The sequence below is a fragment of the Eremomyces bilateralis genome, assembly GCF_010015585.1.
Source record: "Eremomyces bilateralis CBS 781.70 unplaced genomic scaffold P152scaffold_16, whole genome shotgun sequence".
NCBI classification, from domain to species: domain Eukaryota; kingdom Fungi; phylum Ascomycota; class Dothideomycetes; order Eremomycetales; family Eremomycetaceae; genus Eremomyces; species Eremomyces bilateralis.
In genome coordinates, this window is record NW_022985082.1 from 54,219 (window position 1) to 78,766 (window position 24,548).

General features: G+C 52.1%; 12 protein-coding genes across 12 annotated transcripts; 5 read left to right on the forward strand and 7 right to left on the reverse strand.

Annotated features, from left to right (window-relative positions):
* Positions 1-265: 265 nt before the first annotated feature.
* Positions 266-4,065, reverse strand: P152DRAFT_490398 (uncharacterized protein). Its single transcript, XM_033682157.1, has 6 exons — positions 3,637-4,065; positions 3,497-3,585; positions 3,275-3,442; positions 2,402-3,115; positions 1,640-2,342; positions 266-1,587 (listed from the first exon to the last, which is right to left on the reverse strand). Exons 1-6 carry the CDS (start codon positions 3,793-3,795, stop codon positions 397-399), a joined length of 3,024 nt encoding a protein of 1,007 aa, XP_033532372.1. The 5' UTR covers positions 3,796-4,065; the 3' UTR covers positions 266-396.
* Positions 4,066-4,736, forward strand: P152DRAFT_81936 (uncharacterized protein). The gene has a single exon (XM_033683270.1). It carries the CDS (start codon positions 4,335-4,337, stop codon positions 4,701-4,703), a length of 369 nt encoding a protein of 122 aa, XP_033532373.1. The 5' UTR covers positions 4,066-4,334; the 3' UTR covers positions 4,704-4,736.
* Positions 4,737-5,066: 330 nt separating this feature from the next.
* P152DRAFT_467497 (acetyl-CoA synthetase-like protein) lies at positions 5,067-6,838 on the reverse strand (the record flags this gene model as incomplete). The annotated part of the gene is made up of 3 exons (XM_033680770.1): positions 5,067-5,423; positions 5,473-5,710; positions 5,763-6,838. The coding sequence occupies 3 exons, from the start codon at positions 6,836-6,838 to the stop codon at positions 5,067-5,069; spliced, it is 1,671 nt and encodes a 556-aa protein (XP_033532374.1).
* Positions 6,839-7,719: 881 nt separating this feature from the next.
* On the reverse strand, positions 7,720-8,487 carry P152DRAFT_475207 (uncharacterized protein; the record flags this gene model as incomplete). The annotated part of the gene is made up of 3 exons (XM_033681397.1): positions 7,720-7,839; positions 7,889-8,055; positions 8,106-8,487. The coding sequence occupies 3 exons, from the start codon at positions 8,485-8,487 to the stop codon at positions 7,720-7,722; spliced, it is 669 nt and encodes a 222-aa protein (XP_033532375.1).
* A 2,168-nt stretch (positions 8,488-10,655) lies between these two features.
* P152DRAFT_368738 (uncharacterized protein) lies at positions 10,656-10,994 on the forward strand (the record flags this gene model as incomplete). The annotated part of the gene is made up of 1 exon (XM_033675467.1): positions 10,656-10,994. A coding segment is annotated over one exon (339 nt), but the record flags the coding sequence as incomplete, so codon positions are not given.
* A 429-nt stretch (positions 10,995-11,423) lies between these two features.
* On the reverse strand, positions 11,424-12,582 carry P152DRAFT_475209 (decaprenyl-diphosphate synthase subunit 1; the record flags this gene model as incomplete). Its single annotated transcript, XM_033681398.1, has 2 exons — positions 11,424-11,585; positions 11,641-12,582. The coding sequence occupies 2 exons, from the start codon at positions 12,580-12,582 to the stop codon at positions 11,424-11,426; spliced, it is 1,104 nt and encodes a 367-aa protein (XP_033532377.1).
* Positions 12,583-13,398: 816 nt separating this feature from the next.
* On the forward strand, positions 13,399-14,275 carry P152DRAFT_450742 (uncharacterized protein; the record flags this gene model as incomplete). Its single annotated transcript, XM_033678187.1, has 2 exons — positions 13,399-13,695; positions 13,754-14,275. 2 exons carry the CDS (start codon positions 13,399-13,401, stop codon positions 14,273-14,275), a joined length of 819 nt encoding a protein of 272 aa, XP_033532378.1.
* Positions 14,276-15,450: 1,175 nt separating this feature from the next.
* P152DRAFT_400389 (uncharacterized protein) lies at positions 15,451-17,112 on the forward strand (the record flags this gene model as incomplete). Its single annotated transcript, XM_033676569.1, has 3 exons — positions 15,451-15,706; positions 15,758-15,918; positions 15,970-17,112. The coding sequence occupies 3 exons, from the start codon at positions 15,451-15,453 to the stop codon at positions 17,110-17,112; spliced, it is 1,560 nt and encodes a 519-aa protein (XP_033532379.1).
* Positions 17,113-17,818: 706 nt separating this feature from the next.
* P152DRAFT_382966 (PLAC8-domain-containing protein) lies at positions 17,819-18,345 on the reverse strand (the record flags this gene model as incomplete). Its single annotated transcript, XM_033675770.1, has 3 exons — positions 17,819-18,017; positions 18,092-18,200; positions 18,279-18,345. Coding segments are annotated over 3 exons (375 nt in total), but the record flags the coding sequence as incomplete, so codon positions are not given.
* A 1,919-nt stretch (positions 18,346-20,264) lies between these two features.
* P152DRAFT_81991 (uncharacterized protein) lies at positions 20,265-21,017 on the reverse strand. The gene has a single exon (XM_033683271.1). The coding sequence runs from the start codon at positions 20,765-20,767 to the stop codon at positions 20,297-20,299; it is 471 nt and encodes a 156-aa protein (XP_033532381.1). The 5' UTR covers positions 20,768-21,017; the 3' UTR covers positions 20,265-20,296.
* Positions 20,953-22,656, forward strand: P152DRAFT_483479 (APH-domain-containing protein). Its single transcript, XM_033681945.1, has 3 exons — positions 20,953-21,358; positions 21,412-22,028; positions 22,080-22,656. Exons 1-3 carry the CDS (start codon positions 21,260-21,262, stop codon positions 22,507-22,509), a joined length of 1,146 nt encoding a protein of 381 aa, XP_033532382.1. The 5' UTR covers positions 20,953-21,259; the 3' UTR covers positions 22,510-22,656.
* Positions 22,467-24,280, reverse strand: P152DRAFT_419995 (acyl-CoA dehydrogenase NM domain-like protein). Its single transcript, XM_033677139.1, has 2 exons — positions 23,712-24,280; positions 22,467-23,659 (listed from the first exon to the last, which is right to left on the reverse strand). The coding sequence occupies exons 1-2, from the start codon at positions 24,039-24,041 to the stop codon at positions 22,646-22,648; spliced, it is 1,344 nt and encodes a 447-aa protein (XP_033532383.1). The 5' UTR covers positions 24,042-24,280; the 3' UTR covers positions 22,467-22,645.
* Positions 24,281-24,548: the final 268 nt, after the last annotated feature.

Consider the following 24,548-nt stretch of genomic DNA (forward strand, 5'->3'; position numbering starts at 1 on the left):
GCGGTTTTGTGAGACGTCTTGTTTCTTTTTTTCAAAAATTTCTTAGTAGGAGGGGGGACGGTGTGGGGCTTCTCCGAGGATGAATGGTCTCCTTGGTTCGGTGATGGGTGTTCAGCGTTGATTACGGATACCATTGGTTTTTTTGCTATGATTATTTATCGGAGGGGCACGAGCGTTACGTTTGCGGGGCAGGGTTGTGTAGCCTTTCAAAATTTCATAGTTGTTCTGAAAAATAAGCGATTAAAGCGAGAGCCGAGCAGGATGAGATGTCGTGAGATCGGTATATGGAGGTGGTATCTGTCGTAATGAATTTCCCAAGCCTATCCCCATCATATATCAGGTCTACTCTTAAGGCACGCCAAGCAACCAAAGATCGAACATCCCCTCTCGAGTCTCCTACCAAATCAACCCCCCACCACCCCCCATCCCGACTCTATGCCACTCTTTCCACTCCTCTCCCCTCAACGTCCCCAACGTCCCTAACGTCCGGAAATCCACCGGCTCGCCCATCTCCGCATCGCCCTCTCGACCCGTCGGCTCCAGTTCGCCAACACCGTCGGCCTCTCCATCCCCGGTTTCTACGGGATGCGCCTCCTGAAGCAGCGAGTCGAACTCCGGGAATTGCTTGCTCGCGAACTTGGCGAGATTTACTCTGTTAGTCTCGATGTTCGCGCTCGTCCATGCGGGATTGCTGCTGGCGGCCTGAATCTGTGTCCCTTCACCTGTCATCTCATGATCCACCTCCTGATCAACGGGGGTAATTTCGAGGAAATACTTTCTCGCGAACTTGGCGAGGTCCACGCTCCCATTCTCGATATCCGCGCTTGCCCATGCGAGATCGCTCTCGGTGGGATACATCTTGTTTTCCCCTATCATCTCACAATCCACACCCTGGTCAACAGGGGTGATTTCGGGGAAATTCCCGCTCGCTAGACCCGCGATATCCACTCCCCTACTCTCCATGCCGAAGCTACCAAAGGGGCCGCTGACTATGTTATTGAGCGGGATGGGGTTCGGGTCGGCCACGTTGCGGTGGACTGGGATACCTTCTATCGCCATGGTTGGGTGGATCCATGAGGTGGCGTTGCTCCGCGGCGTGACGACGAAGCCCTTTGGTTGATCTCGGCCGACATCACTTGGTAGGAGGGACGGGTGGAAGCGGTGGAGGTGGGAGCTTCCCTGGGTGAGGGGTGTTATGTTCGCGAGAGTCGGGTCCGTCTGCCAGTTTAATGGCGCGCTCCATGGCGCGGCGGTGTTCGAGCTATGGCGTTGATTGAACCCGCCATTTGTTCTCGACCGCTTGACAGCGCCATCCCCTTGAGAATCGTTATGAGGTATGCTTCCCCGTCGAGTGGGGACGAGGCTGAGGCTGGGTTTTGCGAAGCTGCCATTGAATGGTGATTCCCCGCCACGGAGCTCTTCCATTACAGTGCGCAGGACAAGCGACATGCGCTGTGCAGGCTGGAAGGTCACAGTCATTTCTTGGAGGGCGCCGTAGAGGATGTCGAGGTATTGCATCTTGGCTTGGCGGTCCGAAGAATCTTTGATGAATGCGAGATCGACGACTAAGGCGGTGGCAGCGGATACCTATTGACTGATTGTCAGTGAATTTCATAACGGAACCCTTGGAGTGGCTTACAGCATTCTGCATTCCTGTGACAAATATCTGCTTTATATCAAACCGCTGCCTATGTGTCGAGAAGATCTTCGCAATCCTGATAGCGTGCTTGGTGCAAATGTCGCGGCTCAAGGATGAGCAAGGGCCCTCAAATCCGCTATTTCTTACATGGTTTCCAGTCCCATTTTCATTTTCATTGGGATTCGGGCCTGCATACATAGCGTATGGCCGATGAAGGCAGATGAGCAAGGCGTGATACTGCTGATGGAGTACGAAGAAGGAGAACGGCGCGCTATCGATGTTCGCTTGAGTCCATTTCAAGATCTCTGGCAACCGCTCATACCATCGGTTAAATTCTCGGTCAAGAGCAGCGATTCGACGATAGGAATTCCGCGCTATCTCCGCATCGATCGGGGACTCCGAGTCTATGTGTTCCGTGATTTTGCCAGCCAGCTCCAGGAGATCGAGAATGGCCTCGTATATCTGGGTTTCCCAAGACTTTCCAGGTCCAGCCGGGCGATAGGTGCCTAGTCGCTCGAAATGTCTTGAAAGGTTGTTGATCTCTAGGTCGGATGGTTTCATCGACGGTGGTCTGCCAAGGAAGAGCGCCCAATGTTTATCGTAGATGACACAGGACCAAAATGCTAACCGACGGGTCTCAACTTCGCGTTCGGAAAGGGCGGATGATCGAATGTCGAGATGCAAACCGATATCGAAAGCTTGCCTATACGGCGCATAAGCCTCACTGGACACTTGAGTACCAAGAAGGACATCTTCTCTTACCGAATAGCCATCCCCGTATAAAGCCAGCCAACATTTTCCCGTCCAACACCGCACTCCAAATCGCTTACGAGAAGTAGTGCTATGACAGTCGGTATCCCCCCTGGCCGCTCCAGTTCCGAATCGAGTATGTACTTCGCTTCCCGATGCAGAGTACTCTCTTTCCGTGGTAGTGTGATTCGTTGTATATCTGGACGAGTCTTGTCGGCAAATCGAAAGCCCATTGCAAGAATGCATATGTGCAAGAACCCGCTGTAAAACTGGGTACGCCCGCTGTTTCGATCTTCCAGGAATGCGTCTTGATGAATCACGTGGACTACATTGTTATAATACTTCCAGAAGAGCCCGATCAAGTAATCATGTGTATCAACGGGCAGCCGTTCGATGACCTGCTCTGCTCGTCGAGCCTGCTCCGCCGACCCCGCGGAGTCTTCTAAGGACGAGCCAAATCCCGAATGGACGTGCGGGATGGTCGTAGGGCCGTAGTACCGAAGCCTTTCGTTAAGTTGGTCGAACGAGAGATGTCCACTGGTCCCTAGGAGTCGGTGGATCATGCCTTCGCCCTTGCTCTTATTTAAGCTCACTCCTCGGTAACTTGATGCGCGGTCCGCATCACCAGTCAATTGCCACTCGGAGCCAATCTGTTGGCCGTGATTCTGCTTGAATTGCTCCATGGATATATGTGTGAACTCTTGTTGTGCGTGACTAGAGCCTGGACTGGAGTCCCTCTCCTTAGATTCTCCACCAGGAGAGGCAACGCAACTTTGGGCAACGGAAGGAATTTTCAGCAGTTTTGCTTTGGATGATGCTGCGATTGCAGATGTTCGATTCGTGGTCGCACCAGGGTTAGGTACACCGTGAGAAAGAAGGGAAGACATATAATTTCCTGGGATTTGCCGGCTCGGAGATATCCCCTCATTTTTCATATGTCTGGACATTGGTGGATATTGAGCTGGTGGAGGTTCGATGTTGTGTTCCCGGAGCAGGTTTTCCAAAAGAGCGACTCGGTCCGTCAAGGAACACATATAAGCTCGCGAGATAGGTCTTCAAATTGTGAGAATGTGTTTAACGGTTGCTCGAGATTTGGGTCCCACTCACCTTCTTCTTTCATCGTCATTCTTGATGATGCATTCAGCACCGGACTTTTTGCATTGAGTGCATACTGTCTTTCCAGGCGGTACCACGCACTGTGGAAGATTAGTTGCCTATCTTGCTCGCGAAGACTTCAGTGGCCGTACTCGTATCCGCCTGTCTCTACATGAAGCACATGCGACGGACGCCCTATACCTCGACTTTTGCCGTTTGAACCCTTCTGACTGTAGGTCTATTTGAATCTGCTCTTCTGACTCGCCTGGGTACTCCCTAGGGTTATCGTTCCCATTTGTTTCTCCGGGCATGTTCAGGTCGCAGGTGCTGAAGATGCTTCAAATTGAAAGGACAGAAGGACGACAACGATATCAACGCTATTATATATAGATGTTATTGAGGGGTGCAACGAAAACAAGATTCGGAAAAGAAGGAGAAAAGGGTTCATGCAACTGGAAGGAACCCGTCCAAAGTTTTCGATCTGTTGCCCGGAGGTAGTACCGGCTGATGAAGCGACTAGGTTAGCCTAAGGTAAACCCCTCCATGTCGCATTGCTCGCAATAGCCCCTGCGGCCTGCGGGGTTCCCCATGGCGACTGGACAATGGTCTCTGGAGGTCCAACATGTGCCTATAAAGTGTAAGGCTGCATCGTGTACGTAATAGTGTAGTTTGTACACGGCGGACTCACAACCCTAAAGTCTGGAATTTCCTTGCCCAGGCGACTGACCACAGTGCTAGAAAGCTCGCATGCGATCGACTGCAAAGAATTGAGCTGCTCAGGCGCCCAATCGAAGGCGGCTTGGAATCAGTGGATCATAGCGGCAAGGGGGCTCGGTTTAGAGAGACTACTATGGTAAAGAGGCGAGTTCGGGTAACTTTGGGAGCCTGCTCGACATTTACTCCTTCTACCCGTCGATTGGCTGTGGATGATCAGATCAGTCGAATGGCATTTAAAATGATACCTTCTCCGTACTTTCTCTTCAATACCTGGCTCGGCCGTATTGTGTACCTAGTGCTCTGGTATCCCATGCGTCAATTGCATCCACGGTCCCCGCGCATCGACGGTTGCGAACTAGAGGCAAGACATCCATTCGACCATTCCAGCGTTCAGGGTCGATTTCCGGCCCTTACCGAATCACTCGGTTGTTTGCCCTCCCGCCTCATTAGCGTTATGACCAATTCCCTGCCACGAACTCCCTACGCTATGAAAAGTGTTTGAGTTCTTTGGGAGTGCGGGAGCCGACCAGCCGAGAGATGGCCGTGAGGTTGAGAGGAGGTTGACAGATGAGCGATGTGATTGGTCGATGCTACGAGTCAAGGCACTAGTGCGCGAGTCATGTTCGAAAATATCTCAGCGATTCCAAGTCAAGTAATAATTAACTATCTACTTGCAATGGTAATAATACCGTACGCTTCTACGACGCTAGATATCTACACCACGGACATCATGGTGAGATCCTCTGAAGGAGGATAAGATGGTGGTGACCCTAAAACGTTTGTAAACTATAGGATTGCTCCTAACACGTCTCCCAAAAATATATCCAGTCTATTAACAGTCTATCAAACAGAAGTTGGACCGGAACTACAACCTCGCCTTGAGTTTACCCTCTTTCTGAAGAATAGGTGCGTCACGCTTCGCCCATTCCTTCATGACCTTCCGCATAATCTTCCCGCTCGCAAGTTTAGGGACCTCGTCAATGAAAGCAACTCCACCGACAAGAGCCTTGTGCTTTGCAACACGTCCAGCAATCCACTTCTGGATATCCTCTTCGGTAAATTTGCCTTTATATTCGTCTTTGAGAGTCACGTATGCTCGAGGCCACTCCTCTTCATGCAAAGTAATGCCAACAACAGCCGCATCGGCGACGGCATCATGCTCTAGGAGTGCGGCTTCGAGTTCGGCCGGTGCAACTTGGAGGGCGTTGACCTTAATCAGCTCCTGTATGTCGTCAGCTAGGCATATAAGATGAGGAGTTCGAGGACTGTACCTTCTTTCGGTCAACAATCCAGAACCAGCCTTTCTTCACAATCGCAACATCCCCAGTCTTGAACCATCCATCCGGGCTCAGGGACTCCTTTGTGGCCTCCTCGTTTCGCCAATAACCCAAGCAGATATTAGGTCCTCGGACGAAGATCTCACCAGGCTCGCCTTCTGCCACCTCCTTCCCGTCGTCGTCAAGAAGCTTGCATTCTATATTCGGGTGAAGTTGACCGACGCTTCCGGAACTGGCAACATTTAGAACTCATCACTTAAGAGAGGAATAGGCGTAAGGCATACTTGTCGCTGATACCACCAGCCACGAGCGTCGCGCCGCAAGTGACCTCCGTCATCCCCCAACCTTGAATAACCTCGATGCCGAACCGTTTCGAAACCTCATTTTGGAGCTCGCGTGATAGGGGAGCAGCGCCGCACATGCAATCCGTCACGCTACTGAGATCATATTTCTTCGTCTCAGGACGCTTTGCAAGCATGACGAGCATCGGCGGGGCAGCCTGAAGATGCGTAATTCGATGAGTCTGAATCACACGAAGGTACGGTTCGAATCCGAACTTCTCCATGACGTAGATCGGGACACGGAGCTTGATGCACATCATCATGGCCCACAACTGTCCATACGCGTGGTAAAGGGGAAGTGCCCCAACCCATCGCTCTGGAGGATGATTGTGTGCCTTCCACTTCTTGTGCGCGTACTTCATAATCAAGTGCTGCTCCACGTTGGCTACAAGATTGGCATGGCTGATCATAACGCCCTTGGGAAGTCCAGTGGTCCCGGACGAATAGTTGACGGTAGCGACCGTAGTCGTGGATTCGGACGGGGTCATTGGTCGGAATTGATAGGCGTCTGCTTCTTGCTCGCTTCCGAGAATAGCTCTCCAGTCTTTCATGCCGTCGAATGATTCGGTCGGTCGTTGAGAGAAAAGATAAACGCTTTCTCGAGGGAGGCCAGCTAGAACGGCACCTTCGACAGTTATGCTTGCGACAGAGGGGTGCGCAAAGACGACTTTGGTCTGCGTGTTCTTGATCTGATATGCCATCTCTTGGACCGTGTAGATAGGATTAGCACCACTGAACACTCGTCTAGACCCAACGATTCCAAGATAGGCAACAGGAACGAAGATATGGTTGGGAGTGTGAATCATAACCGCCTCGTTCTCTTTGATCCCCAGCCTGTCTAGCCCAATTGCCAGGCGCTTCACCCATTGTAACAACTGCCGAGGGGAGAGATTTTCAGAGGTGTCTGCCGCACTAATCCAGAGAGGATCTTCCGAGGGAGTGCTCCCTGGAGGGAATAAGTATGTCAAGACATCGGTCTGGGGGAGATCGAGATCTGGGAAAGTCGATTTGAACGGCATGGTGAGCGAGTAACAATGGTTAGCCAGAATCTGGATTGAGGGATTGTGCTCGCTGAGAAGCATTGAGTTGCATCTCGATCGCCATTTTGACCCCACACTCGGACGGAACCTTCGCTTGAGATACCGTCCGTCTTGTTATCAAGCCCGAGGGTGTGTTGTGTACAGCCGAAGATACCGATTTTGTTAGTACCGGTATCGGGAAGTTAGCCGGATATAAGCCGGTAATTAGTTAAAATCACTACAGAGGGAGAGGCTTGGCGCGGGGCATCATCCCCAGACCCTAGTGGGGAATATTGACATATCGAAGGCGTCAAACTTCCAAGGAGAGGCCTAACCTTTAGATTATGTGAAAACGACATGAAAATCATCTATTAACTCCGTCCAATTGAGGTTGCCGCCTATTACCTATGCCGTGAGCCCATCGCGTGGTGAGGGGAGGGTGGACGAAATGGATGGCCCCTGCCTTTGATCTCTAGCCTAAGGTCAGAAGAAACTAACAATTGAGCGTTTTCAACGCCCTACGGGTACTTCCGCACATATGTGTTCGAGGTCAGGAAAAAAAGAAAGTATCGTCATCATCATCCATAATCCGATTTGCCTTATATCGATATCTGTTCGTTGAATGACGGTGGTAGAGAATCAAGACCCTAGATAAACCTTCCACACGGTGGCCTCAGCGACATCTCCTGATGCTAGAAGCGATGGAGTATCAGAAGCAGCCGGAAAGGAGACCTGGAGTAGATCTAACCCTGGTCGAGTTCCCCGTATACGATATATAGACTTCATAAATGGGATGTAATTGGAACAATATAAATGCTCGAATACGTGTATCAGCAGGTAAGTAAAGTTTTGACAAGGCCGTTGCCGTCATAATATCAAAATCATGCAACGTGAGCAGTATTACCAAAAGCCTTCAGAAGGTTGAACGTGGAGACCTTCTTTGCTTGCTTTCGCAAGTACTCCGCCGCCTCCTTTTGTCCTTCAGGAGTGGTGAATTCCGCCTATTGACTGTTAGCACTTAAACCAGGATACTGTCTCTAGTACACTCACAATGTAAAGATGCTTCGCCGGCGGCGGGGTCTCAGTTTCCCCCTCTGCACCTCCCATTATCATCGCAAAGTAGTTATTGTACTGTCGCACACGCGCGGGGTTGCTCGGCACTTCGTTTCCGTTTAATGGCGAGTCGAGGTCAGCAACAGTGATGTATGGTGCGGGACCTAAGAGCAACGTTAGTCCAATGATGTCGGATCATGGCACATCAACCTACCTGAAGCAGATCCTTCGGGCTCGTTGACATCGCCGAGGGTATAAAACCTTGTAGCGAAGTTCGCCACGTCGAAGATGAAATTATTTGGGCCAGGCAAAATGTCACTGTGAGCCGGAAGGGTGAAGAACTCCTGACTGCCCAGAAATTTCACATTTCGAAGCGGATAAAGCGCCAGATATGGGCGTTCGACAGGCTCCGACTCGGTGGTATAGTATCTAAAGCCCGAATCGAAGCCATCGGTTGATGCCTTGAAGATTTGCGGGATATGGACCTCTTCGTACCATTTCGTGAACAACTCCGGTGACAAGTCGTCCGGTTTAGAGATTTTGGAATTGACGTAGAACAGACCAGGGCCCGTCGGACCAGTTCCGGTCTCCGCCATCGCTTCAGTGGTTTCCTTGACTGAGTCGATTTTCCGAGAGGTCTTTTGACCTGATGTAGCGGTTGATCAGGAGAAGGGCTTTGAGGAACAACCGCGAGGTGACTTTTGATAGCGAGGAACCCAGGGAATTCGCATCCGAAATACCTACTGAGGGGTCGCATTCATTTAACTAGATCGCAAAGTCAAAGCGGGATGCATGTGACGTGAGCAACTTCGGACTGGCACAAAGCATATGCCATAAGCGAGATACCAGGCATACCTTACCACATACCGCATAGGGATGTACAATGCCAGATGGAGTAGTATCATTGGTATACTGATTGTAAAGTGACTAGGAAAGCAGACGAAAGACGCAACTAGGACTGAATTGAGAGGATGGATAGATAGGGTGCCGAGCTGTCGGAACTGGACAGCCTAGGATACTTAGTCGTGGGCATATTTCTTGCCCTCTATGAGGAGGTCATAGGCCAAGGACACTGAAAGCGGACTTTGAAGAACGATGAGAGGCTGGAAACTGGGGGTGTCTTCAAGGTATCAATTGCGCTCTGAGAGAGAGATACATATTAGATATGCGAAGAGACAGGGCTAAAGGAGAGAACCACTTAATCAGGAGTTGTGGACACTGGACAGTGGTTTTCTCTTGCCAAAGATACCTCTCCACAGCGGGGTCGTCCCGACTTGCAGCAAATCTATCTACACTTCCGCAGATGGTGGCGATTTGCTGCTTGTTCGAGAATTATAGTGGTATGCTTGTGCCTCGTACCGATTACTAAGTTAAGTAAGTCGATTACCTATTCTAGAAGGCATCGAGATTCGAGAATTGAGATGTCATTAAGATTTAAGACAGGAGTGTTGTTACTCCAAAGACTTAGGAGGGACTGAACTGCAGGACTCAAGGTTGGTACTACCCTCCGGGGGGGAAGAAATTGAGTTACGTTTCTTGGCATTCCCGCAACCATCACCACCATTACAGGCAGGCCCAATTCGCTCAAAAACAACATAATACCAAAAAGTATACTCTTTTCCTAATTAAGCAACTACTAGAGGCCTGTTTTGGTGAATTCTCCGCCGCGTTCTGGTTAAGATCGTGGGAACTATGCTTAGGGGAATGCCAAGAAACGTAACTCAATTTCTTCCCCCCCGGAGGTACTGTAAATGACCCCGGCCATGTAAGCGCGCCACCACAGTCCACTATGAGGCATGAGCGCGTCTTTCCCCAAGTCCCCCATCTTCCGGCCTTACCAGACTGTATTCAAAAACCGAGACGGCAGAACTACGAATAATGAGCAGGACCAGTGGGCCGAAGCCCGAAAGCTCCGTTCAGACTCCAGACTTCCGACCTCAGGTTGTCTCCGGGTTAGAATACATACTATAATCGATGGAATGCGATTATGCGAAGGTGGAGATGCGCCGACCATGTCCACTTGATTCGTATTAGCCTGTGCACTATGTACATCGATGCAATTTCATTTTCCAATCAATACAAACGAGGCGCAGCCCGTGCATTGCTTGACCCATCACACCCGTGGGCCATGGTAAGACGGAGACGGGAGAACCTCCACGATCGGCGGTTGGCTTCAATGCCTACTACGTAAACCCTTCGCTTAGGAAACTCGAGGTCGAGGATATCTCGTCGCGCTTGGCATATATACATAGTAAGCAGAGCCGCACTGTGAGGTCCTAGTATAAAGGAGGAGCGTGCCCCTAGGAGATGCGTGTCAAGACGCCAATCCACGACACACGCAACCCATCGACACAGTTGCCCTGCGCGGACGCCTGATTGAACGGGGACGTTTTCTTGATATTCTCCTCACATCGCAGCTTGGGGATTTGGGATCATAATAGATCTTGGACTTTCGCTGATATAAGAGAAAATCCGCATAAGCCCTGCTTCACACGATATGAATCGACGGATACAGAAGCAGTGACAAGTCATCGTCGGAATCATGCGTACATAACCGCATTGAATCGCTTTGAAGGAAGAGAGAACTCGACACTTTAGCGCTCTGGATATCGAACCGTCCCCCGAGAACAAAACTATCTGCACACCCCAGCGTTCCGTGCCCAACATGCACCTCCCAACCACCCTCACCCTCCTCCTCCTCCTCCCCCTCCTCACCCTCACCGCCGACATCCACATCTCTGTCTCCAACCCCCGAACCGCCAACGTCTTCACCCCGGCCAGCACCACCGCCTCCCCCGGCGACGTCCTCATCTTCTCCTTCCTCTCCGGACCGCACGACGTCGCACAATCCTCCTTCGACTCCCCCTGCCACCCCGCCCCAAATGCCTTCTATAGCGGCCTCGTTTCTTCCGCCTCCGACCGCACTTTCCGCGTCGAGGTCAACTCCTCCGATCCGATCTTCTTCTACTGCGCCGTCGCGGGACATTGTCAGGCCGGGATGGTCGGCGTGGTTAATCCGCCGCCGGGGCAGGCGGGGGACGCGTTGACGAGGAGGGCGAGAGGGGAGGGGAGATCGGGGACGCCGGATGAGGTCAGTGGCGGGACGTTTGGGTCGGCGCAAGCTGCGAGTGGGAGTAGTGTGTCGGCGAGTCCGGCGCCGACAGGTCCAGCGCCCGCGTTGGATATTCGGGTGGTGGGGGGAGGGGTTATGGCGGCGGCGCTTGCGTTTGCGATGGGGATGATGTGAGAGATCTGGATGGCATTATCAGTAATCCCCAGGATTTGAGGAAAATCTAGACAGTTCGGTTAGTACGCGAGGTCGCATATGGACGACTACGAAAGCGAAGAGACCGGAATCTCTTTTGGAGTAGGTGTAAGTTAACAATGTTAGTACATGTATAGTGTATATACAAGAAGTGATTGAGTGGTCCCTCGAATCGGTTGAATGCGGTATACCAATTCCAACATGAAATGTGCGAGGCCATGGAGTCATAAATGTACAGATGCGTCCGTCGCCATCTATTGTCACCGTCTATTTTCGTCGTTCCAGAACTTTTTTGCACATGTTGATTAAGCCTTGCTTCGCTTCGCTTTCCGGGAAGATGCTGATCGCATCAATTGCTTGGTCGACATAAGACTGCGCAAGTGCGCGAGTCTGCTCGAGTCCGCTACTACTTGCCACCATCTGGCGTGCCTAGTGTCTGGTCAGTATGCGAAATCGAGATGTTCAAAGTCCCTGGGACACTTACGGCCTCGACGTCTCCCTCTTTTGAGAACTTTCGTCCGATTAATGCGCCTAGGGCGCTGTTGTCCTTCCATGCGAACAGTAGCGGTGCGGTCGCCAGACCCAACTCTAAATCAGCACCAGCAGGCTTCCCTAGCTCTTGCGCATTCACCGTATAGTCGAGCATGTCATCAACCAACTGGAACGCCAAGCCTAGATTCTTACCATACGAATATGAGGCTTCGACGACCTCCGGAGCCGATCGTCCCAGCAACGCAGCCGCGCGGCATGACTTGCTGATCAAGCTCGCCGATTTCAAGTATGTCTTTTGCAAGTAGTAGGTCAACGCGTCCTCCGACCACACCGGGTAGCTCTCATCCTTGGACGTGTTCTTTAGCTGCATGAATTCGCCCTCCACCAAATTCGCGATGACCGTCGCCAGGAGTTCCGTGACTTCTGGATCGCGCAATCGAGCCAATGCGACGGATGCGCGGCCGAGCAAAAAGTCGCCGGCCAGGACTGCCATCTTGTTGCCAAACTCCAAGTTCGCGCTCGCCGCCCCTCGGCGGGACACGGAGCGGTCGATCACGTCGTCGTGTAACAATGAAGCGGTATGGATCAGCTCCGTGATCTCGGCGAGCCGACGCTGTGACGGGAGTACATCGGACCACTCTGCGGGCCATTCTGCGTCTGGGGTGGAGGAAAAAGCAGTGGAGGTACTGTAGGGAGGAGCGGATGGGTTGGTATCGGAGAGGATGCTGGAGGGAGATATGGGGACGTTGACTGTGGATTCGGTGGGGTTGATGGAGGAGGTTCGTGGACAGAGTGCCGTGGCGCGAGCCATGAGGAGGACGAGCATCGGCCGCACGTATTTGCCTTCTGATTGCGTGTAGTATTTCGCGACGTTATCGAGCATCGGATGCCCGGATCCCAACAGTTGTCGAATATTGTTCGTCAGCAATTTCATCTCCTTGGCCACGATCCTGAGCGGATCAATGCCGATGGGAGAGCTCTGGCTAGGGATGGTCGCCGTGTTGAATGCATTCTGAACCGCAGATACCGCCGCTCCCCAGGAGGATGCGGAACGTCTTCTCGGAGGATGGTATAGCGAACGCGACGAGGGAATGATCAGACTCTGGCATTGTCCGCATGCCAACGACTGGAGGTTCAGCAGCGACGTGACCGGTCTTCGCACCAGCTTGGCCTTTGCTGCAGATGACACTTTCATCTTCGTCAACAATCTGCCTCTCCGTGGGTTGTGGAACGAAGGGATGCCTCTGGTGGAGGCAGGTATAAGATTGCTGGACAACGATATCTTGATAGAAGATCTAGTTCATAGACGCATTTCTAATCCGTGAGACTCAGCCGGAACTTCGGTCAAACACAGCTCGATTCGACTCGACTCTGGAGGGAGGAGTGGAAGAGTATCCAGGAAAGAGCGTCGATGATGGAAATGATGTGCTGGAACTGAACCACCGGTTACCGCTAAGGTACCTGTAATGATCCAAAAGGATCAATTGATAGCGTGTGGTGGTAGCGGAATTTGCAGCTGGTGGAATGGTCGATGAACTTTTTTAGATGATGCTAAATGGGTCCAGCCGGCATCTACCGACTAGGTATTAAGGTAGTATTAACTACAAGGCTACTACATTCCTCCGCTACCATACAGCTACCAATAACCAGAGTTCGATAGTCGATTACAGTGTTGACTACTTCCTATTATTGACCTGGAGCTCAGGACGACAATGGAGTACCCTTTGGAAATGCTTTGAATCAAGACAAGATGGTGCTGCTTACGATCACACCCGCAACCAAGGACGCGCTCCAAGCGTACCAAGCTCTAGGCCACCGTGAGGACGATTCTGACTCTCTTAAGTTTCCCGTGGATGGAGATGTTGGGCAGCCGATTTCCCATGGAGACGTTGTCTTTCTGTCGCAGTCGCTCCTTAAATACTACTCTGCTACGGCACCCGACGGAGATGAAGTCGAACGCAAACGACATGCGTCCCTATACACTTTGAACCAGCTACTACGAGGGGCGCGGATCTATGAGGAACCCCCAAAGCCCAAGCCGCAGCCCGTGAGTTGAACATCTAATGCTTATAGTGCCCTATATCAATGCTAACCCCTCCCTAAAGTCCTCAGAGTATGTCAAACTCATGGCGCGACTCCGCCGCGAGCAAGAAGCGAAAGACTACGAACGGATGACCTTCCACCCATCCGACCCGTTTACCAAGCCGCAGTTCCTCGGGACAACCCCCCGCCCTACCGACTCCTTCAGCGTAGGAAACCAATGGGTATCCGAACCCGACGACGTCACCTACGCCGACGTCAACCGCCAACTAGCGCTCATCTTCAACGTCCTCATCTCCATCGTCGCATGTGGCGCTGCCATCTGGGTCGCCGCGAGGCACATGGACGTGCCCGCGCGGTTGGCGTTGAGCATGGTTGGAGCGATCGTGGTCGCTGTTGCGGAGGTGGTGATCTACTCCGGGTATATTCGACGGATCCAGGAGAGTAAGGCCAGCGAGGCAAAGACGAAGGAGGCAAAGGAGATCTATGAAACTTGGGTCACAGAGCCGAAGAAGGAGGCGGAGAAGCTCATACGGCCGAAGGAGAAGGCAGGAGACTTGAGACAGCGGAAATTGACCTCTATGTGAGGCGAGAATTGGCCGTTTACGGTGGACCTCAGGATCCAAAACTCCCCCAAGAGGAATTTCGGCGGACAGCACCTTTGCGGCCTAGCAGGAGGAGTCTTGCACCATCAACACCGTCGACTCTTGTCGAGAGGCGCATCGGTAGCGATACCAAGTTCAAGGGCTACCAACAGAATCTACTGGGCTCAGAAAGAAGAAAAACGCGCCACCGCTGCGGACCTACACAGCATACGTGCATTTGCTCCCCAGACAGCACCTTGCAGGTAGTCTACTACCAGCAGACCAGACCATTTACAACACGCAAATGGTTTATTCAGACAAGCTTGCTATTGTCTTGAGCTTAGTATTGTCCTGTGATACAATAGCTTAAACGGCGAAGGTAGATAAAGGGCTTTCCCATTGTCTGGTGATGGACTGACAATTGTCCTACCATATATCTGTTGTCGGCCTCTGTTACATCTATGGACTATTGCTGCCACTATACCGCCCCAATTTGGGTCACATATTCGATTGGCAAACCTACCAAGGTCGCCGTTGAACAATGCATGGTCAATACCTATATTGTCTCTTACTCAGAAGTCTTCTTGCATTTATATTTCCTATTCGTTTCAGATATTGTGATGAAGGACCTATAACCCTCGAAACTTCTGAAAATCATTTCGTCCTGGCAACGGAATTGTCGCGTTGCAGCTGCTCGTGCCCAGTTCCAACAGTCGGATTTCAGCCAAAATTGAAAGATTCAGACCAGTTTGCATATGGATGCCAATAAAAAGTTGGTCGGGTACCTGGATGTATTCATAAATTTTGTTCGGAGCCGGAGGACGCGCCAGCTCTGTCGCAACCACTTGGAGATGGGATCTACCTTTCTCTAAGACGAAATGACGTCGTTAAAAGGAAAGCAAGCACGCATAACAGCATGCCGATCCCGCGCCACTAACTTCATCATATCCAGTTTACGAGAAACGAGAGGATTAAAGTCTCTTATTTCCTTTCTTCCCTTCCTGACCTTCTTTAGATTTGGTAATTTCCCTTATTGTTGTTCCAATTTCCTGTTGTCCGATTGTCGCAAGCGTTTTTAGAGCAACTCCACGAGTTCGCCTCTCGTGCGCGGCCCCTACCTTCTGTGGATTTCTCCAAACCAATTCGAGGAACTATTCCCAGGAATCCCTTTCGCAAATATGGCGCTGTCAAAGGCGGCATTATCCCTAGTGATCGCTCAATTGTATGGGGGCGTGTCCGGCTCACCAGCACCCCTTCCAAACGCTGCTCCGCATCCCATGATCACACCCTCGCCCGCCCTGCATGATCCATCGAGGACATTTAGAGCGAGAGGCATCGTCAGCGATGTCACGGAAGGATTCGGCGGCTTTACCTCAGGAGTTGATTCGGTGTTTCGTAGTCTTGGATCGGCAATTCCGTCCTACGTCGCATCTGGTTCGTCTCACCAACTTGCCCAAATCTTCCACCAATTCTGACAGGCCGTAGGTGTACCCAACTTCTTCCAAGATTTCCCCGTCGGCGACAAGGTGCAGAGTTCGCTCGGAATCGACGACGAGCAGGTGCGGGCACTGCCTACGCAGGTTCTGAACGTTCCGCCTTACGCGAATTGGAGCAATGGCGCATGGAATATACGGTTCAGAGGAAATGTAAGATGAAGTGTCTGCGGAATATATGTACAGTCGTTAACATGTGGTCAGGTCTACAAACAACCCAATACCTCCGAGGGGAAGCTGAATGAACTTGCGAATATCTTCCTCATCGATACGGATGTCCAGGACTTGCCTCCAGAACAACAAGCGCAAGCCCGCAATGTCACCGCGTCCATATTCATCCTGCAGCAAGATGACGAAAACGTTACCATGCATATGGAGCCCGCCGATTCGGCGGGTTCAAGCGGCGAACCTGGTGGTGGAGGTGCCGTCACACCAGAGGGTGGCGTTCAAAACGCCACTCTCCCCGACCCAACCACCGAGCTCGGCGATTTCGATGCCTTCGTCCCAATTGAACTGAACGGATTGACCGCCGGCGACGAAGCGACCGAAATCCAGCGACTCAATGTTTACGCGGAGGGTGCCACTTTGGGAAACGCAACCGCATACCTGGTCCCTCCCACCGGTCTGACCATTATATCCGACATTGATGACGTTCTCCGCGTCACGAAGATCTACAAGCCCGATGAAGGTATCCTGAATTCGTTCGCCCGCCCCTTCACCCCCTGGTTGAACATGCCCGACATCTACGCCAACTGGAGCCGCAGCATCCCCGACACGCACTTCCACTACCTCACCACGACCCCGGAGCAAGCGACGCGCATCTACATGGACTTCATTTACAAGACCTACCCGGGCGGCTCCTTCGACACCCGGCCTCTGAACTTCTCCGATGTCTCCGCCACCCTCTCCATCCGCCAACACCTCCTCGACCGCATCTTCCAGACCTTCCCGGACCGCAAGTTCGTCCTCGTCGGCGACACCAGCAACTCGGACATGATGAAATCGTACCCGGGCCTGGTGGCCGCGTATCCGAGGCAGGTGCAGTGCATTCTGATGCGCAACACGACCGCGACGGACGAGGATATGCTGTTCCCGTACAACACCGATGGGTTCAAGGACTTGGATCAGCAGATGTATATGTTTTTCAACACGCCGGACGACCTGACTGGGCTGGATATCGCGGGTGGGAATTGCTATAATGCGTCGGTGCCGCAGCACCTCACGTTTGGGTATCAGGCGGAGCGGTTGGGGGTGCATGGAGATACGGGTGCCGCGGGACGGGTTGGCGTGAGTTGGTACGCGGTCGTTGGCCTTGCTTCATTCATTGGCGCCTTTTTAGCGTTGTAGGGACCTCTGTGATGAGGCAGGATAAGTCTCACGAGATGGTTATACGTTTTGCATCGGCGCATTGCTGGACGGCGTAATGGACGACTTGGCTTTCGAGGCTTGTATATGAGAGATAGTGTATGGTAGTACGAGTACGCAAGAACGAAGTAGACATGATTCAACTTCCTTGGGTCGTAATCGATCAATTTGAACGACCGCGCTTCCGACTTTCGATATAGCTAACAACACATTAGATCCGCACCGAACTGCAGCACGACCTCGTACTCCCGCCCAACCCTTCTCAACAAATTCGGAATTCAACGAAATAAGGGAATGAATTGGCCGCTTGTCCAGATACACCGGTGCCGAAACTTACGCCGCATTCATCACCACCCTCGTTCGGGTTACTCTCCCCATTATATGGATATCTTCCTCCCCTTCCTTAGTGATGGCTCTGCTACAGATCCTGCATCTGCGGCCCTTAATTCTTCCCTGTATGCTGCGGATACTGCTGCGCGTTCTGCGGATACGCCGGCAGGCTCTGCTCCGGATACATCATTTGCGGATGCTGCTGCTGCGGCGCATACTGCTGCGGCTGGGGCGAATAATGCTGCGGCTGGGGAGCATACTGTGGCGGCTGGGAAGCATACTGCGGCTGCTGGTGCTGGTGCTGCTGTGGCGGATACACCATGCCGGTATCCTTCGCTTCGCGGGCGCCGGCGGGCTGCTGGGTGATGAGGCTGCGCTTCTCGTTCTCGCGGAACTCGGCCTCCTTGTCTTGCTGGACGAGATCGCAGGGTGTGCAGCAGCAGGCACAGAGGCAGTCTTTGCAGCCGCCGCCTTGGAGTTGGTACTTGGAGCGCATTTCGCCGCGTTGCATCATTTGGAGGATCCAGTGACAGCCGCACATGGCGATGACGTAGTAGCTGGAAGGGGGGTTAGTTGGGGAGATGGGGATGGGTAGGGCTGGGGAAGGAAAAGGGGGTGAGGAGAGACGTACCCGCAGCATGATCCATTGCACCAGGAGAAATCTTTCATCGAGGAATCCTTACGAGTACGGTGATAGACTTTGCCGTAAAGAAAGCATGGGCAGCACCATCCTAGGAAGCCTGTGTGGAAAATGTATTAGTATGATAGACTCAATGGACCAGAATCCCTCGACATTAGGAGATCCGTCAAGCACATACAAGAGGAAATCGGACTGCAGCAATCCGACCCTGAATGTTCCCAATTCCGCACTTGACTGGGAGCCATCTTCGGTGACTTTGTTGTGATCGGAGGATTTTGATATCAAGTCTTGCAAGTTGCAGCGATTATGCAGTGTATTTCCGACGGATTCGAAAACGATCGAGGACAGTACTTTGGTAGAGAAGAATGGCTGCGACAGAAAAACACGCTCAGAGAAAGACAGAAAATTGAAAAGATAATACTATTCCTCGTCACATTGTCGCGCTGTTCTCAGCGGCCGTGCTTCTTATGAGTGCGCCCCATCTGCTTGTCGACCCCTTCTGTTGGAGTTTTGTATCAGCCAGTCATGCAGCCACCCCGTGCCCTCGCCGCAACTCGCTACCATTCTGGGGACTGATTCACCAGTGGTCCAGTGCACGCTTCATAGCGTAGCACGCGTTCTAGTGGGTCCCATTATTATGGGCTACGTACTTCATGGTTGACCGGAGGATGCAGGAGACTTGGAACTCTTCGAATCCATCCTCCTCGGATAATCATCCATCGGTGCCCGAACGCGTCGCACATCTGTGAGCAAGCGGAACTGGCACCGTCCCGTATCCAGCGCGAACTAACCATATCCAGCGTTTTTCCTGACCGGTGTCGCGCGTGCAGTAGAAGTCCCCGAAGCAGTAAGCACAGGTAAAGAATAGAAGAACCAGACCAGTCGATCACAAGCAGAAGCACCGAAGTGTCCGAAATCATTGGAACTGTGCACCAGTTGCTCAGTTCCGCACATAATTCAGCCAGGAAGGCGCAGGGGATCCTGGCTAGAGGTCCATCCATGATCCAAGTCGGGATCTGTCGCCGGTTTTGGGCGCAGGGCTGAGCAGCTCCCTCTATTTCCTAAGTTGAGTGGTGGCGCGTACGGGCTTGTCGGCTTAACTCAATGATTCTTGAGGCTTCGGAGTGATTACTAGAATAGAAGGGGATTGGCAACCAATGGTAGAGAGGCGGGCAGGGAGAGGGCGAGTGGTGAACATTGAACAGGAGAGCAGTGCCGAGTTCTTCGCTCGAACACGAGATGGAGTTGCGCAGCTGGAAGCGAGAGTTACACTGTGATAGGAGCTGAATACGTACTGAGAGATCATGGATGAGAGGACGGGACTTTGTATTGGAGGGACATGCAAGGGATCGGGAGGGGGGTCGAACGAGTATCGTGCGATTTTAAGAGCAGCAAATTCATCTTGTTTGTTTGCTTGTGGGATTGCATTTCATGATAAGCTCAGGTACGAAATAGGTGTTTATTCCCTAGGGTCATAGACTCATGATTTAGGAGGGATTCTGCCTGTCACATTGTGATCTGATCAAGACGATTTCTTTTTTCATGAAATTACGATCCTCGTCATCATGCTGGGGCCAAGTCTCGGTGGCATTGAAGTGATTGGCAGGGTGATGTCAGCAATCACAAGAATAATTATTCCATTGTCTCCGTAAACTCAGGCAGATTTTGATGATTTTCGAGTTTCGACCAAGCTCGTATTCCGCTGGTTTACATCTGGAATAATACATCCCGATCTTGCAAGAAAGCAAATAAGAATCATTAGGGACATGATCTTTGCTGCCTTGAATCGATCAAACATAGTCAAACATGCCTCCATCGGTCTCTTCGTTTTGAGCCTTGACTCTGTTTATAGATCCCCCTAGTTAAGCGCTGATCGACATTGAGCATCGTCATAATAAAATATGGAAAATTGGAAATCCTCCGTCGCTCAACTTACCATGTCGGGCTTAACCCCAGTGCGTCCCTCCGCAGCCCATATTTCTTCTCCGACTCCTCCATTCTTCGCCATACTTCTGGAGGAAGGACGACGAATTTCAATTTCGAGGATAAAGTTCTCAACTACAGTAATGCATGATGGAGCGGTTATACGTTCATTGAAATCTCTTTCTGCGATCTCTTCGGTTTCCAGCTGAGGCCAAGTCGTATTTATCAATCAATGTCTTCGGATTAGCGTCCATAATATATCCTTCGCCCGGGCTAGTCAAACTCCGCTGAAGTCAGAAGCGGTCTTCTGCCAAAGCCATCCGCGTGCGAAACCGTACCGACATCTATTATATTGGCTTTTATCACCTCTTTGATGCCGTCTTGACCAGCCGATGCCTGGAGACATAGACCACTGACTAGCTGGAGCCTGTCGCTCGTCGGTGACATCGCCATCTCTGGCGTCAGCAGCCGGTTGGTGAGAGCGGCGACTTGGTCGAAAGTATCCAGCGTCGGAGATCCGTTCAAGATCGAGCTTGTGATGGCCAAGTTAGAGATGCTGCTTGCGTCGATCACGAGCCCGTGTTCCCTTCGTTGACCGTGGCTTCTTCCAGGACTCGAATACACAGCGATGAAATTGACTCTCGTAGTAAGACAGACGACGAGACGAGACGGGCTAGGAAATAGAAGACAGATGGAGAAGAGAATACTATCGTAGCTGTTCCTCGGTGCGTGACGTGAGCTCATACACCTCGTAAGAACGAGTCGACAGAATTCCTCCGAATCTGCATGGCATACTTAGGTATTCAGTTCTCTTGACTTTACAACCCACTGCAGTAAAGAAGGGAGTTTGATACCGAACCCCAGAACGCAGAATGAGATATAGCCGTGCAGGTATGCCGAGAACACACCATTTCCGAAAGATTGTCAGACAGTCGGACCTCAGGTTTCGATGCAATCAGGGTGCTGCTTATATAAGCTCTCATTCCGGTCATCCAGGTTCCCAACCTCAAAGAGGGGACCCTCGGGATACAACACCGCATTTGCAGAGAGGGGAAAGCACGGCAACCAGACAGGGTCGCACAACGAGTCACGCAGGACATGCGTTCCTGTTCAGGGAGCTGGGCCGGCTGTGACCGAGCTATGAATTATACGTCGATTTATTTGATGTTTCGCAGATCAATGTGTACAGTGTAGGATTGAAGCCACTGATTAATACAGGTTTGACAGTTTGACACCATGGCCGGAGCAGTGAGACAACCAATTGATATAGCATCGTTCGAGGATTATGTTAAGGCCAATGTCCCTGAGATCAAATGTCCCATTTCATTGAAACAGGTCAGCAATTGTCTCGAGCAAAAGATGTAAACCCCGTCACTGACTTCATCCAGTTCGGCTACGGCCAGTCCAACCCAACCTACCAAATCATTGACAGCTCCGGCAAGAAATATGTCATGCGCAAAAAGCCCCCGGGCAAGCTCGTCTCCAAGACTGCCCACAAAGTCGACCGCGAATACCGCATCATGACCGCCCTCGCCACCACCGACGTCCCCGTCCCCAAGACCTACTGCCTCTGCATGGACGACACCGTCATCGGCTCCCCCTTCTACATCATGGAGTTCCTCGACGGCCGCATCTTCGAATCGCCCGACATCCTTAGTGTCTCCGCCGTGGAGCGCAACCAGATGTGGCACGATGCGATCCGCACGTTGGCGAAGCTGCATCGCGTCGACCCGAAGAGCGTGGGGCTGGAGACGTACGGGAAGCCGGCGGGGTTTTATGATCGGCAGCTGACCACGTTTAAGACGCTGTCGAAAGCGCAGGGAGAGACGGTAGACGTAGAGACGAAGAAGCCAGTCGGTGCGGTGCCGAGGTTTAATGAGATTGTTGAGTTCTTCGGGCAGAAGAAGTACCAGCCGGAGGATAGGGGGACGCTCATCCATGGAGATTATAAGATAGACAACATCGTCTTCCATAAGACTGAACCTCGCGTCATTGGTGTTCTGGAGTAAGTTTTCTGATTTCAGGTACATCATGAACAACTTACTAACGATAACAGCTGGGAAATGTCCACCATCGGCCATCCGCTCTCCGACCTCTCCAACCTAATGGTCCCTTACTCCCTCACGGCGGCACACTACCCCACCGCGCTCGTGATCCCCGCCACCTCGGACTCCTCGCAGCCTCTACGGCGAGGCACCTACTCAACCTTCCACACAAGCATTCGTCTCGGCGGTCTGCCGCCTGCAGAGACTGTCGTCAAATGGTACAGTGAAGTCGCCGGTTGGGACCCTACCCCCGATCTTGCATATGGACGAGCCTTCAGCTCTTTCAGAGACACAGTGGTGTTCCAGGGAATTGGGGCGCGCTATGCCGCGAGGCAGGCGAGCAGTCCACAGGCAAAGTTCGTGGGGCAGGAAATTGCTCCGTCTGCGGAAGTGTGCTGGAGGCTGATTGAGGCGACGCGAGCGGCAAAGGCAAAACTATGATTTCTGATAGTTAGCGAGCAATGCATTTTCACTTGAAGTTATAAATTCATGAGCCATATCGGCATTGGAGAATGGATGTGACGATCGGTGCAGGTGGATTTTAAGAGCCGACAAACCCAAAATGTATCTCTAAAACCTAGAATATATCTTCCTCAACATTCCATTGTTTGCACAACTCATGATACCTCTGCTGGTATTGTTTATGCCTCGTCTCGAAGCCCTTCGCCGTCTTCATCTGATCTCGTCCCACCTGATGAGCATGCGAGCTATCCGGTCCATCCGCTAACCTAACAAACCTCGCATACGTCCACATCTCCGGCAGCGCCGTATACTGCGTGAGCCCCTGCCCGCCCCAAATCTGCATACACTCATCGATGATATCGGCCGCCATCTTCGGAATCAGCACCTTGCTCTGCGCAATCGCATACCGCCCTGCCTTGTTCCCCATGATATCCATCGTGTCCGCCGCGTTCATCACGATCTGCCGCATGCTGTCCAGCCGCATCCGCATGTACGCCACCCGCTCGATGTTGCTGTCGAACTCCCCGATCAGCTTCCCGCGCGGTTTCTTCCGCTCATCGATGCACCGGATCAGCGCCAGCTCGAACGCCCGCTCCGTCTGCCCGATCAGCCGCATGCAGTGGTGGATGCGGCCGGGACCGAGCCGGCCCTGCGCGATCTCGAACGCGCGCCCTTCGCCGAGGATTATGTTCGCCGCGGGGACGCGCACGTTCTCATAAACGTACTCGCCGTGGCCTTCGGGTGCGTGGTCGTAGCCCATGATGGTAAGATTGCGCTTCATGGTGAGGCCTTTGCTACGGGCGGGGACGATGACCATGGTGTGGCGGGCCCAGGGGTTGGGGTTCTCCGGGTCAGAACAGCCCATGAGGATGTAGATGCCGAGCTCGTCGTTCATTTGGGAGTTACCATAGAGTTTGCGACCGTTGATGACTAGTTCGTCGCCGTCGCGCTTCATGCTGCAGGCGATGGTGGTGGCGTCGGAACTGGCGCGGTCGGGCTCGGTCATGCTGTAGGCGGAGGACATGTCGCCGTCCATGAGAGGTTTGAGCCACTTCTCTTTCTGCGCGTCATTGCAGTACTTGGCGAGCAGTTCGATGTTGCCAGTCTCCGGGGCATGGCAGTTCATGGTCTAGAGAGCGTTAATTCCATTCTATTTTCATATATTAATGCATTTGACTTACTTGCGCTGCCCAATAGCATCTTCCCATAATCTCTGCACAGCATGCGTACTCGAGGTTCGTCAAACCTGGGGATTCCTTGAAGTGGTTCGGCAAGAAAATGTTGAAGAGGCCTTGGGCCTTCGCCTTCTTTCGCAGTTCGTGAATCAAGGGGGCGGTCTTCCACCGGTTGTTCTGCAATTGTGCCTGCACGACGCGCTCCGCAGGAATACACTCGGTCTCAACCCAATCGTAGACTCTTTGGATGATCTCGATGGCCTGTGGCCTCAGCTTCGCCTTTACCCACGGTGGGATACGGTTGAATGCAGGGTTGTTTTCCAATGAAGGCGCCATTGTAAGGACTCGGGACTTGAATATATAATACTGCGAATGGAAAAGCTCTCGGATGAGGGAACAAAGTAAAGAAGAGTAAACGATACCAACCTTAGCTTGACATTAAACAAATAACATTTCTACATGTCCTCGGGCTGGGAAAATACCGTAGCCAATTCAGGCACCGCTACACCTCTAGCCGTTGCCCGAGGTGGAGGCTTGCCGTGCCCGCACTGGATTGAGGGCGAAGTGGAAGAGATGACGCTTAACGGCTGGGAAAGATGTGGATTGTGGAGGATCTTTTATTTCCGGGGGATCTAGGGGTGACAAGCGGGGACCCTGACGTTCCACACAATATCTCCTATTTCGAGTCCAAAGAATATCACGAATAATTCACGATGTCCCGGAACTCATCTAACCTAGATGTCGGTTCGAAAACGCACTTGAGCGACATGCAAAGGGTTGGTTTAGAATGGCCGTAGAAGATTTAAGCGTGGATCACCGAGTAGCAAGATGGTTTTCACAAGG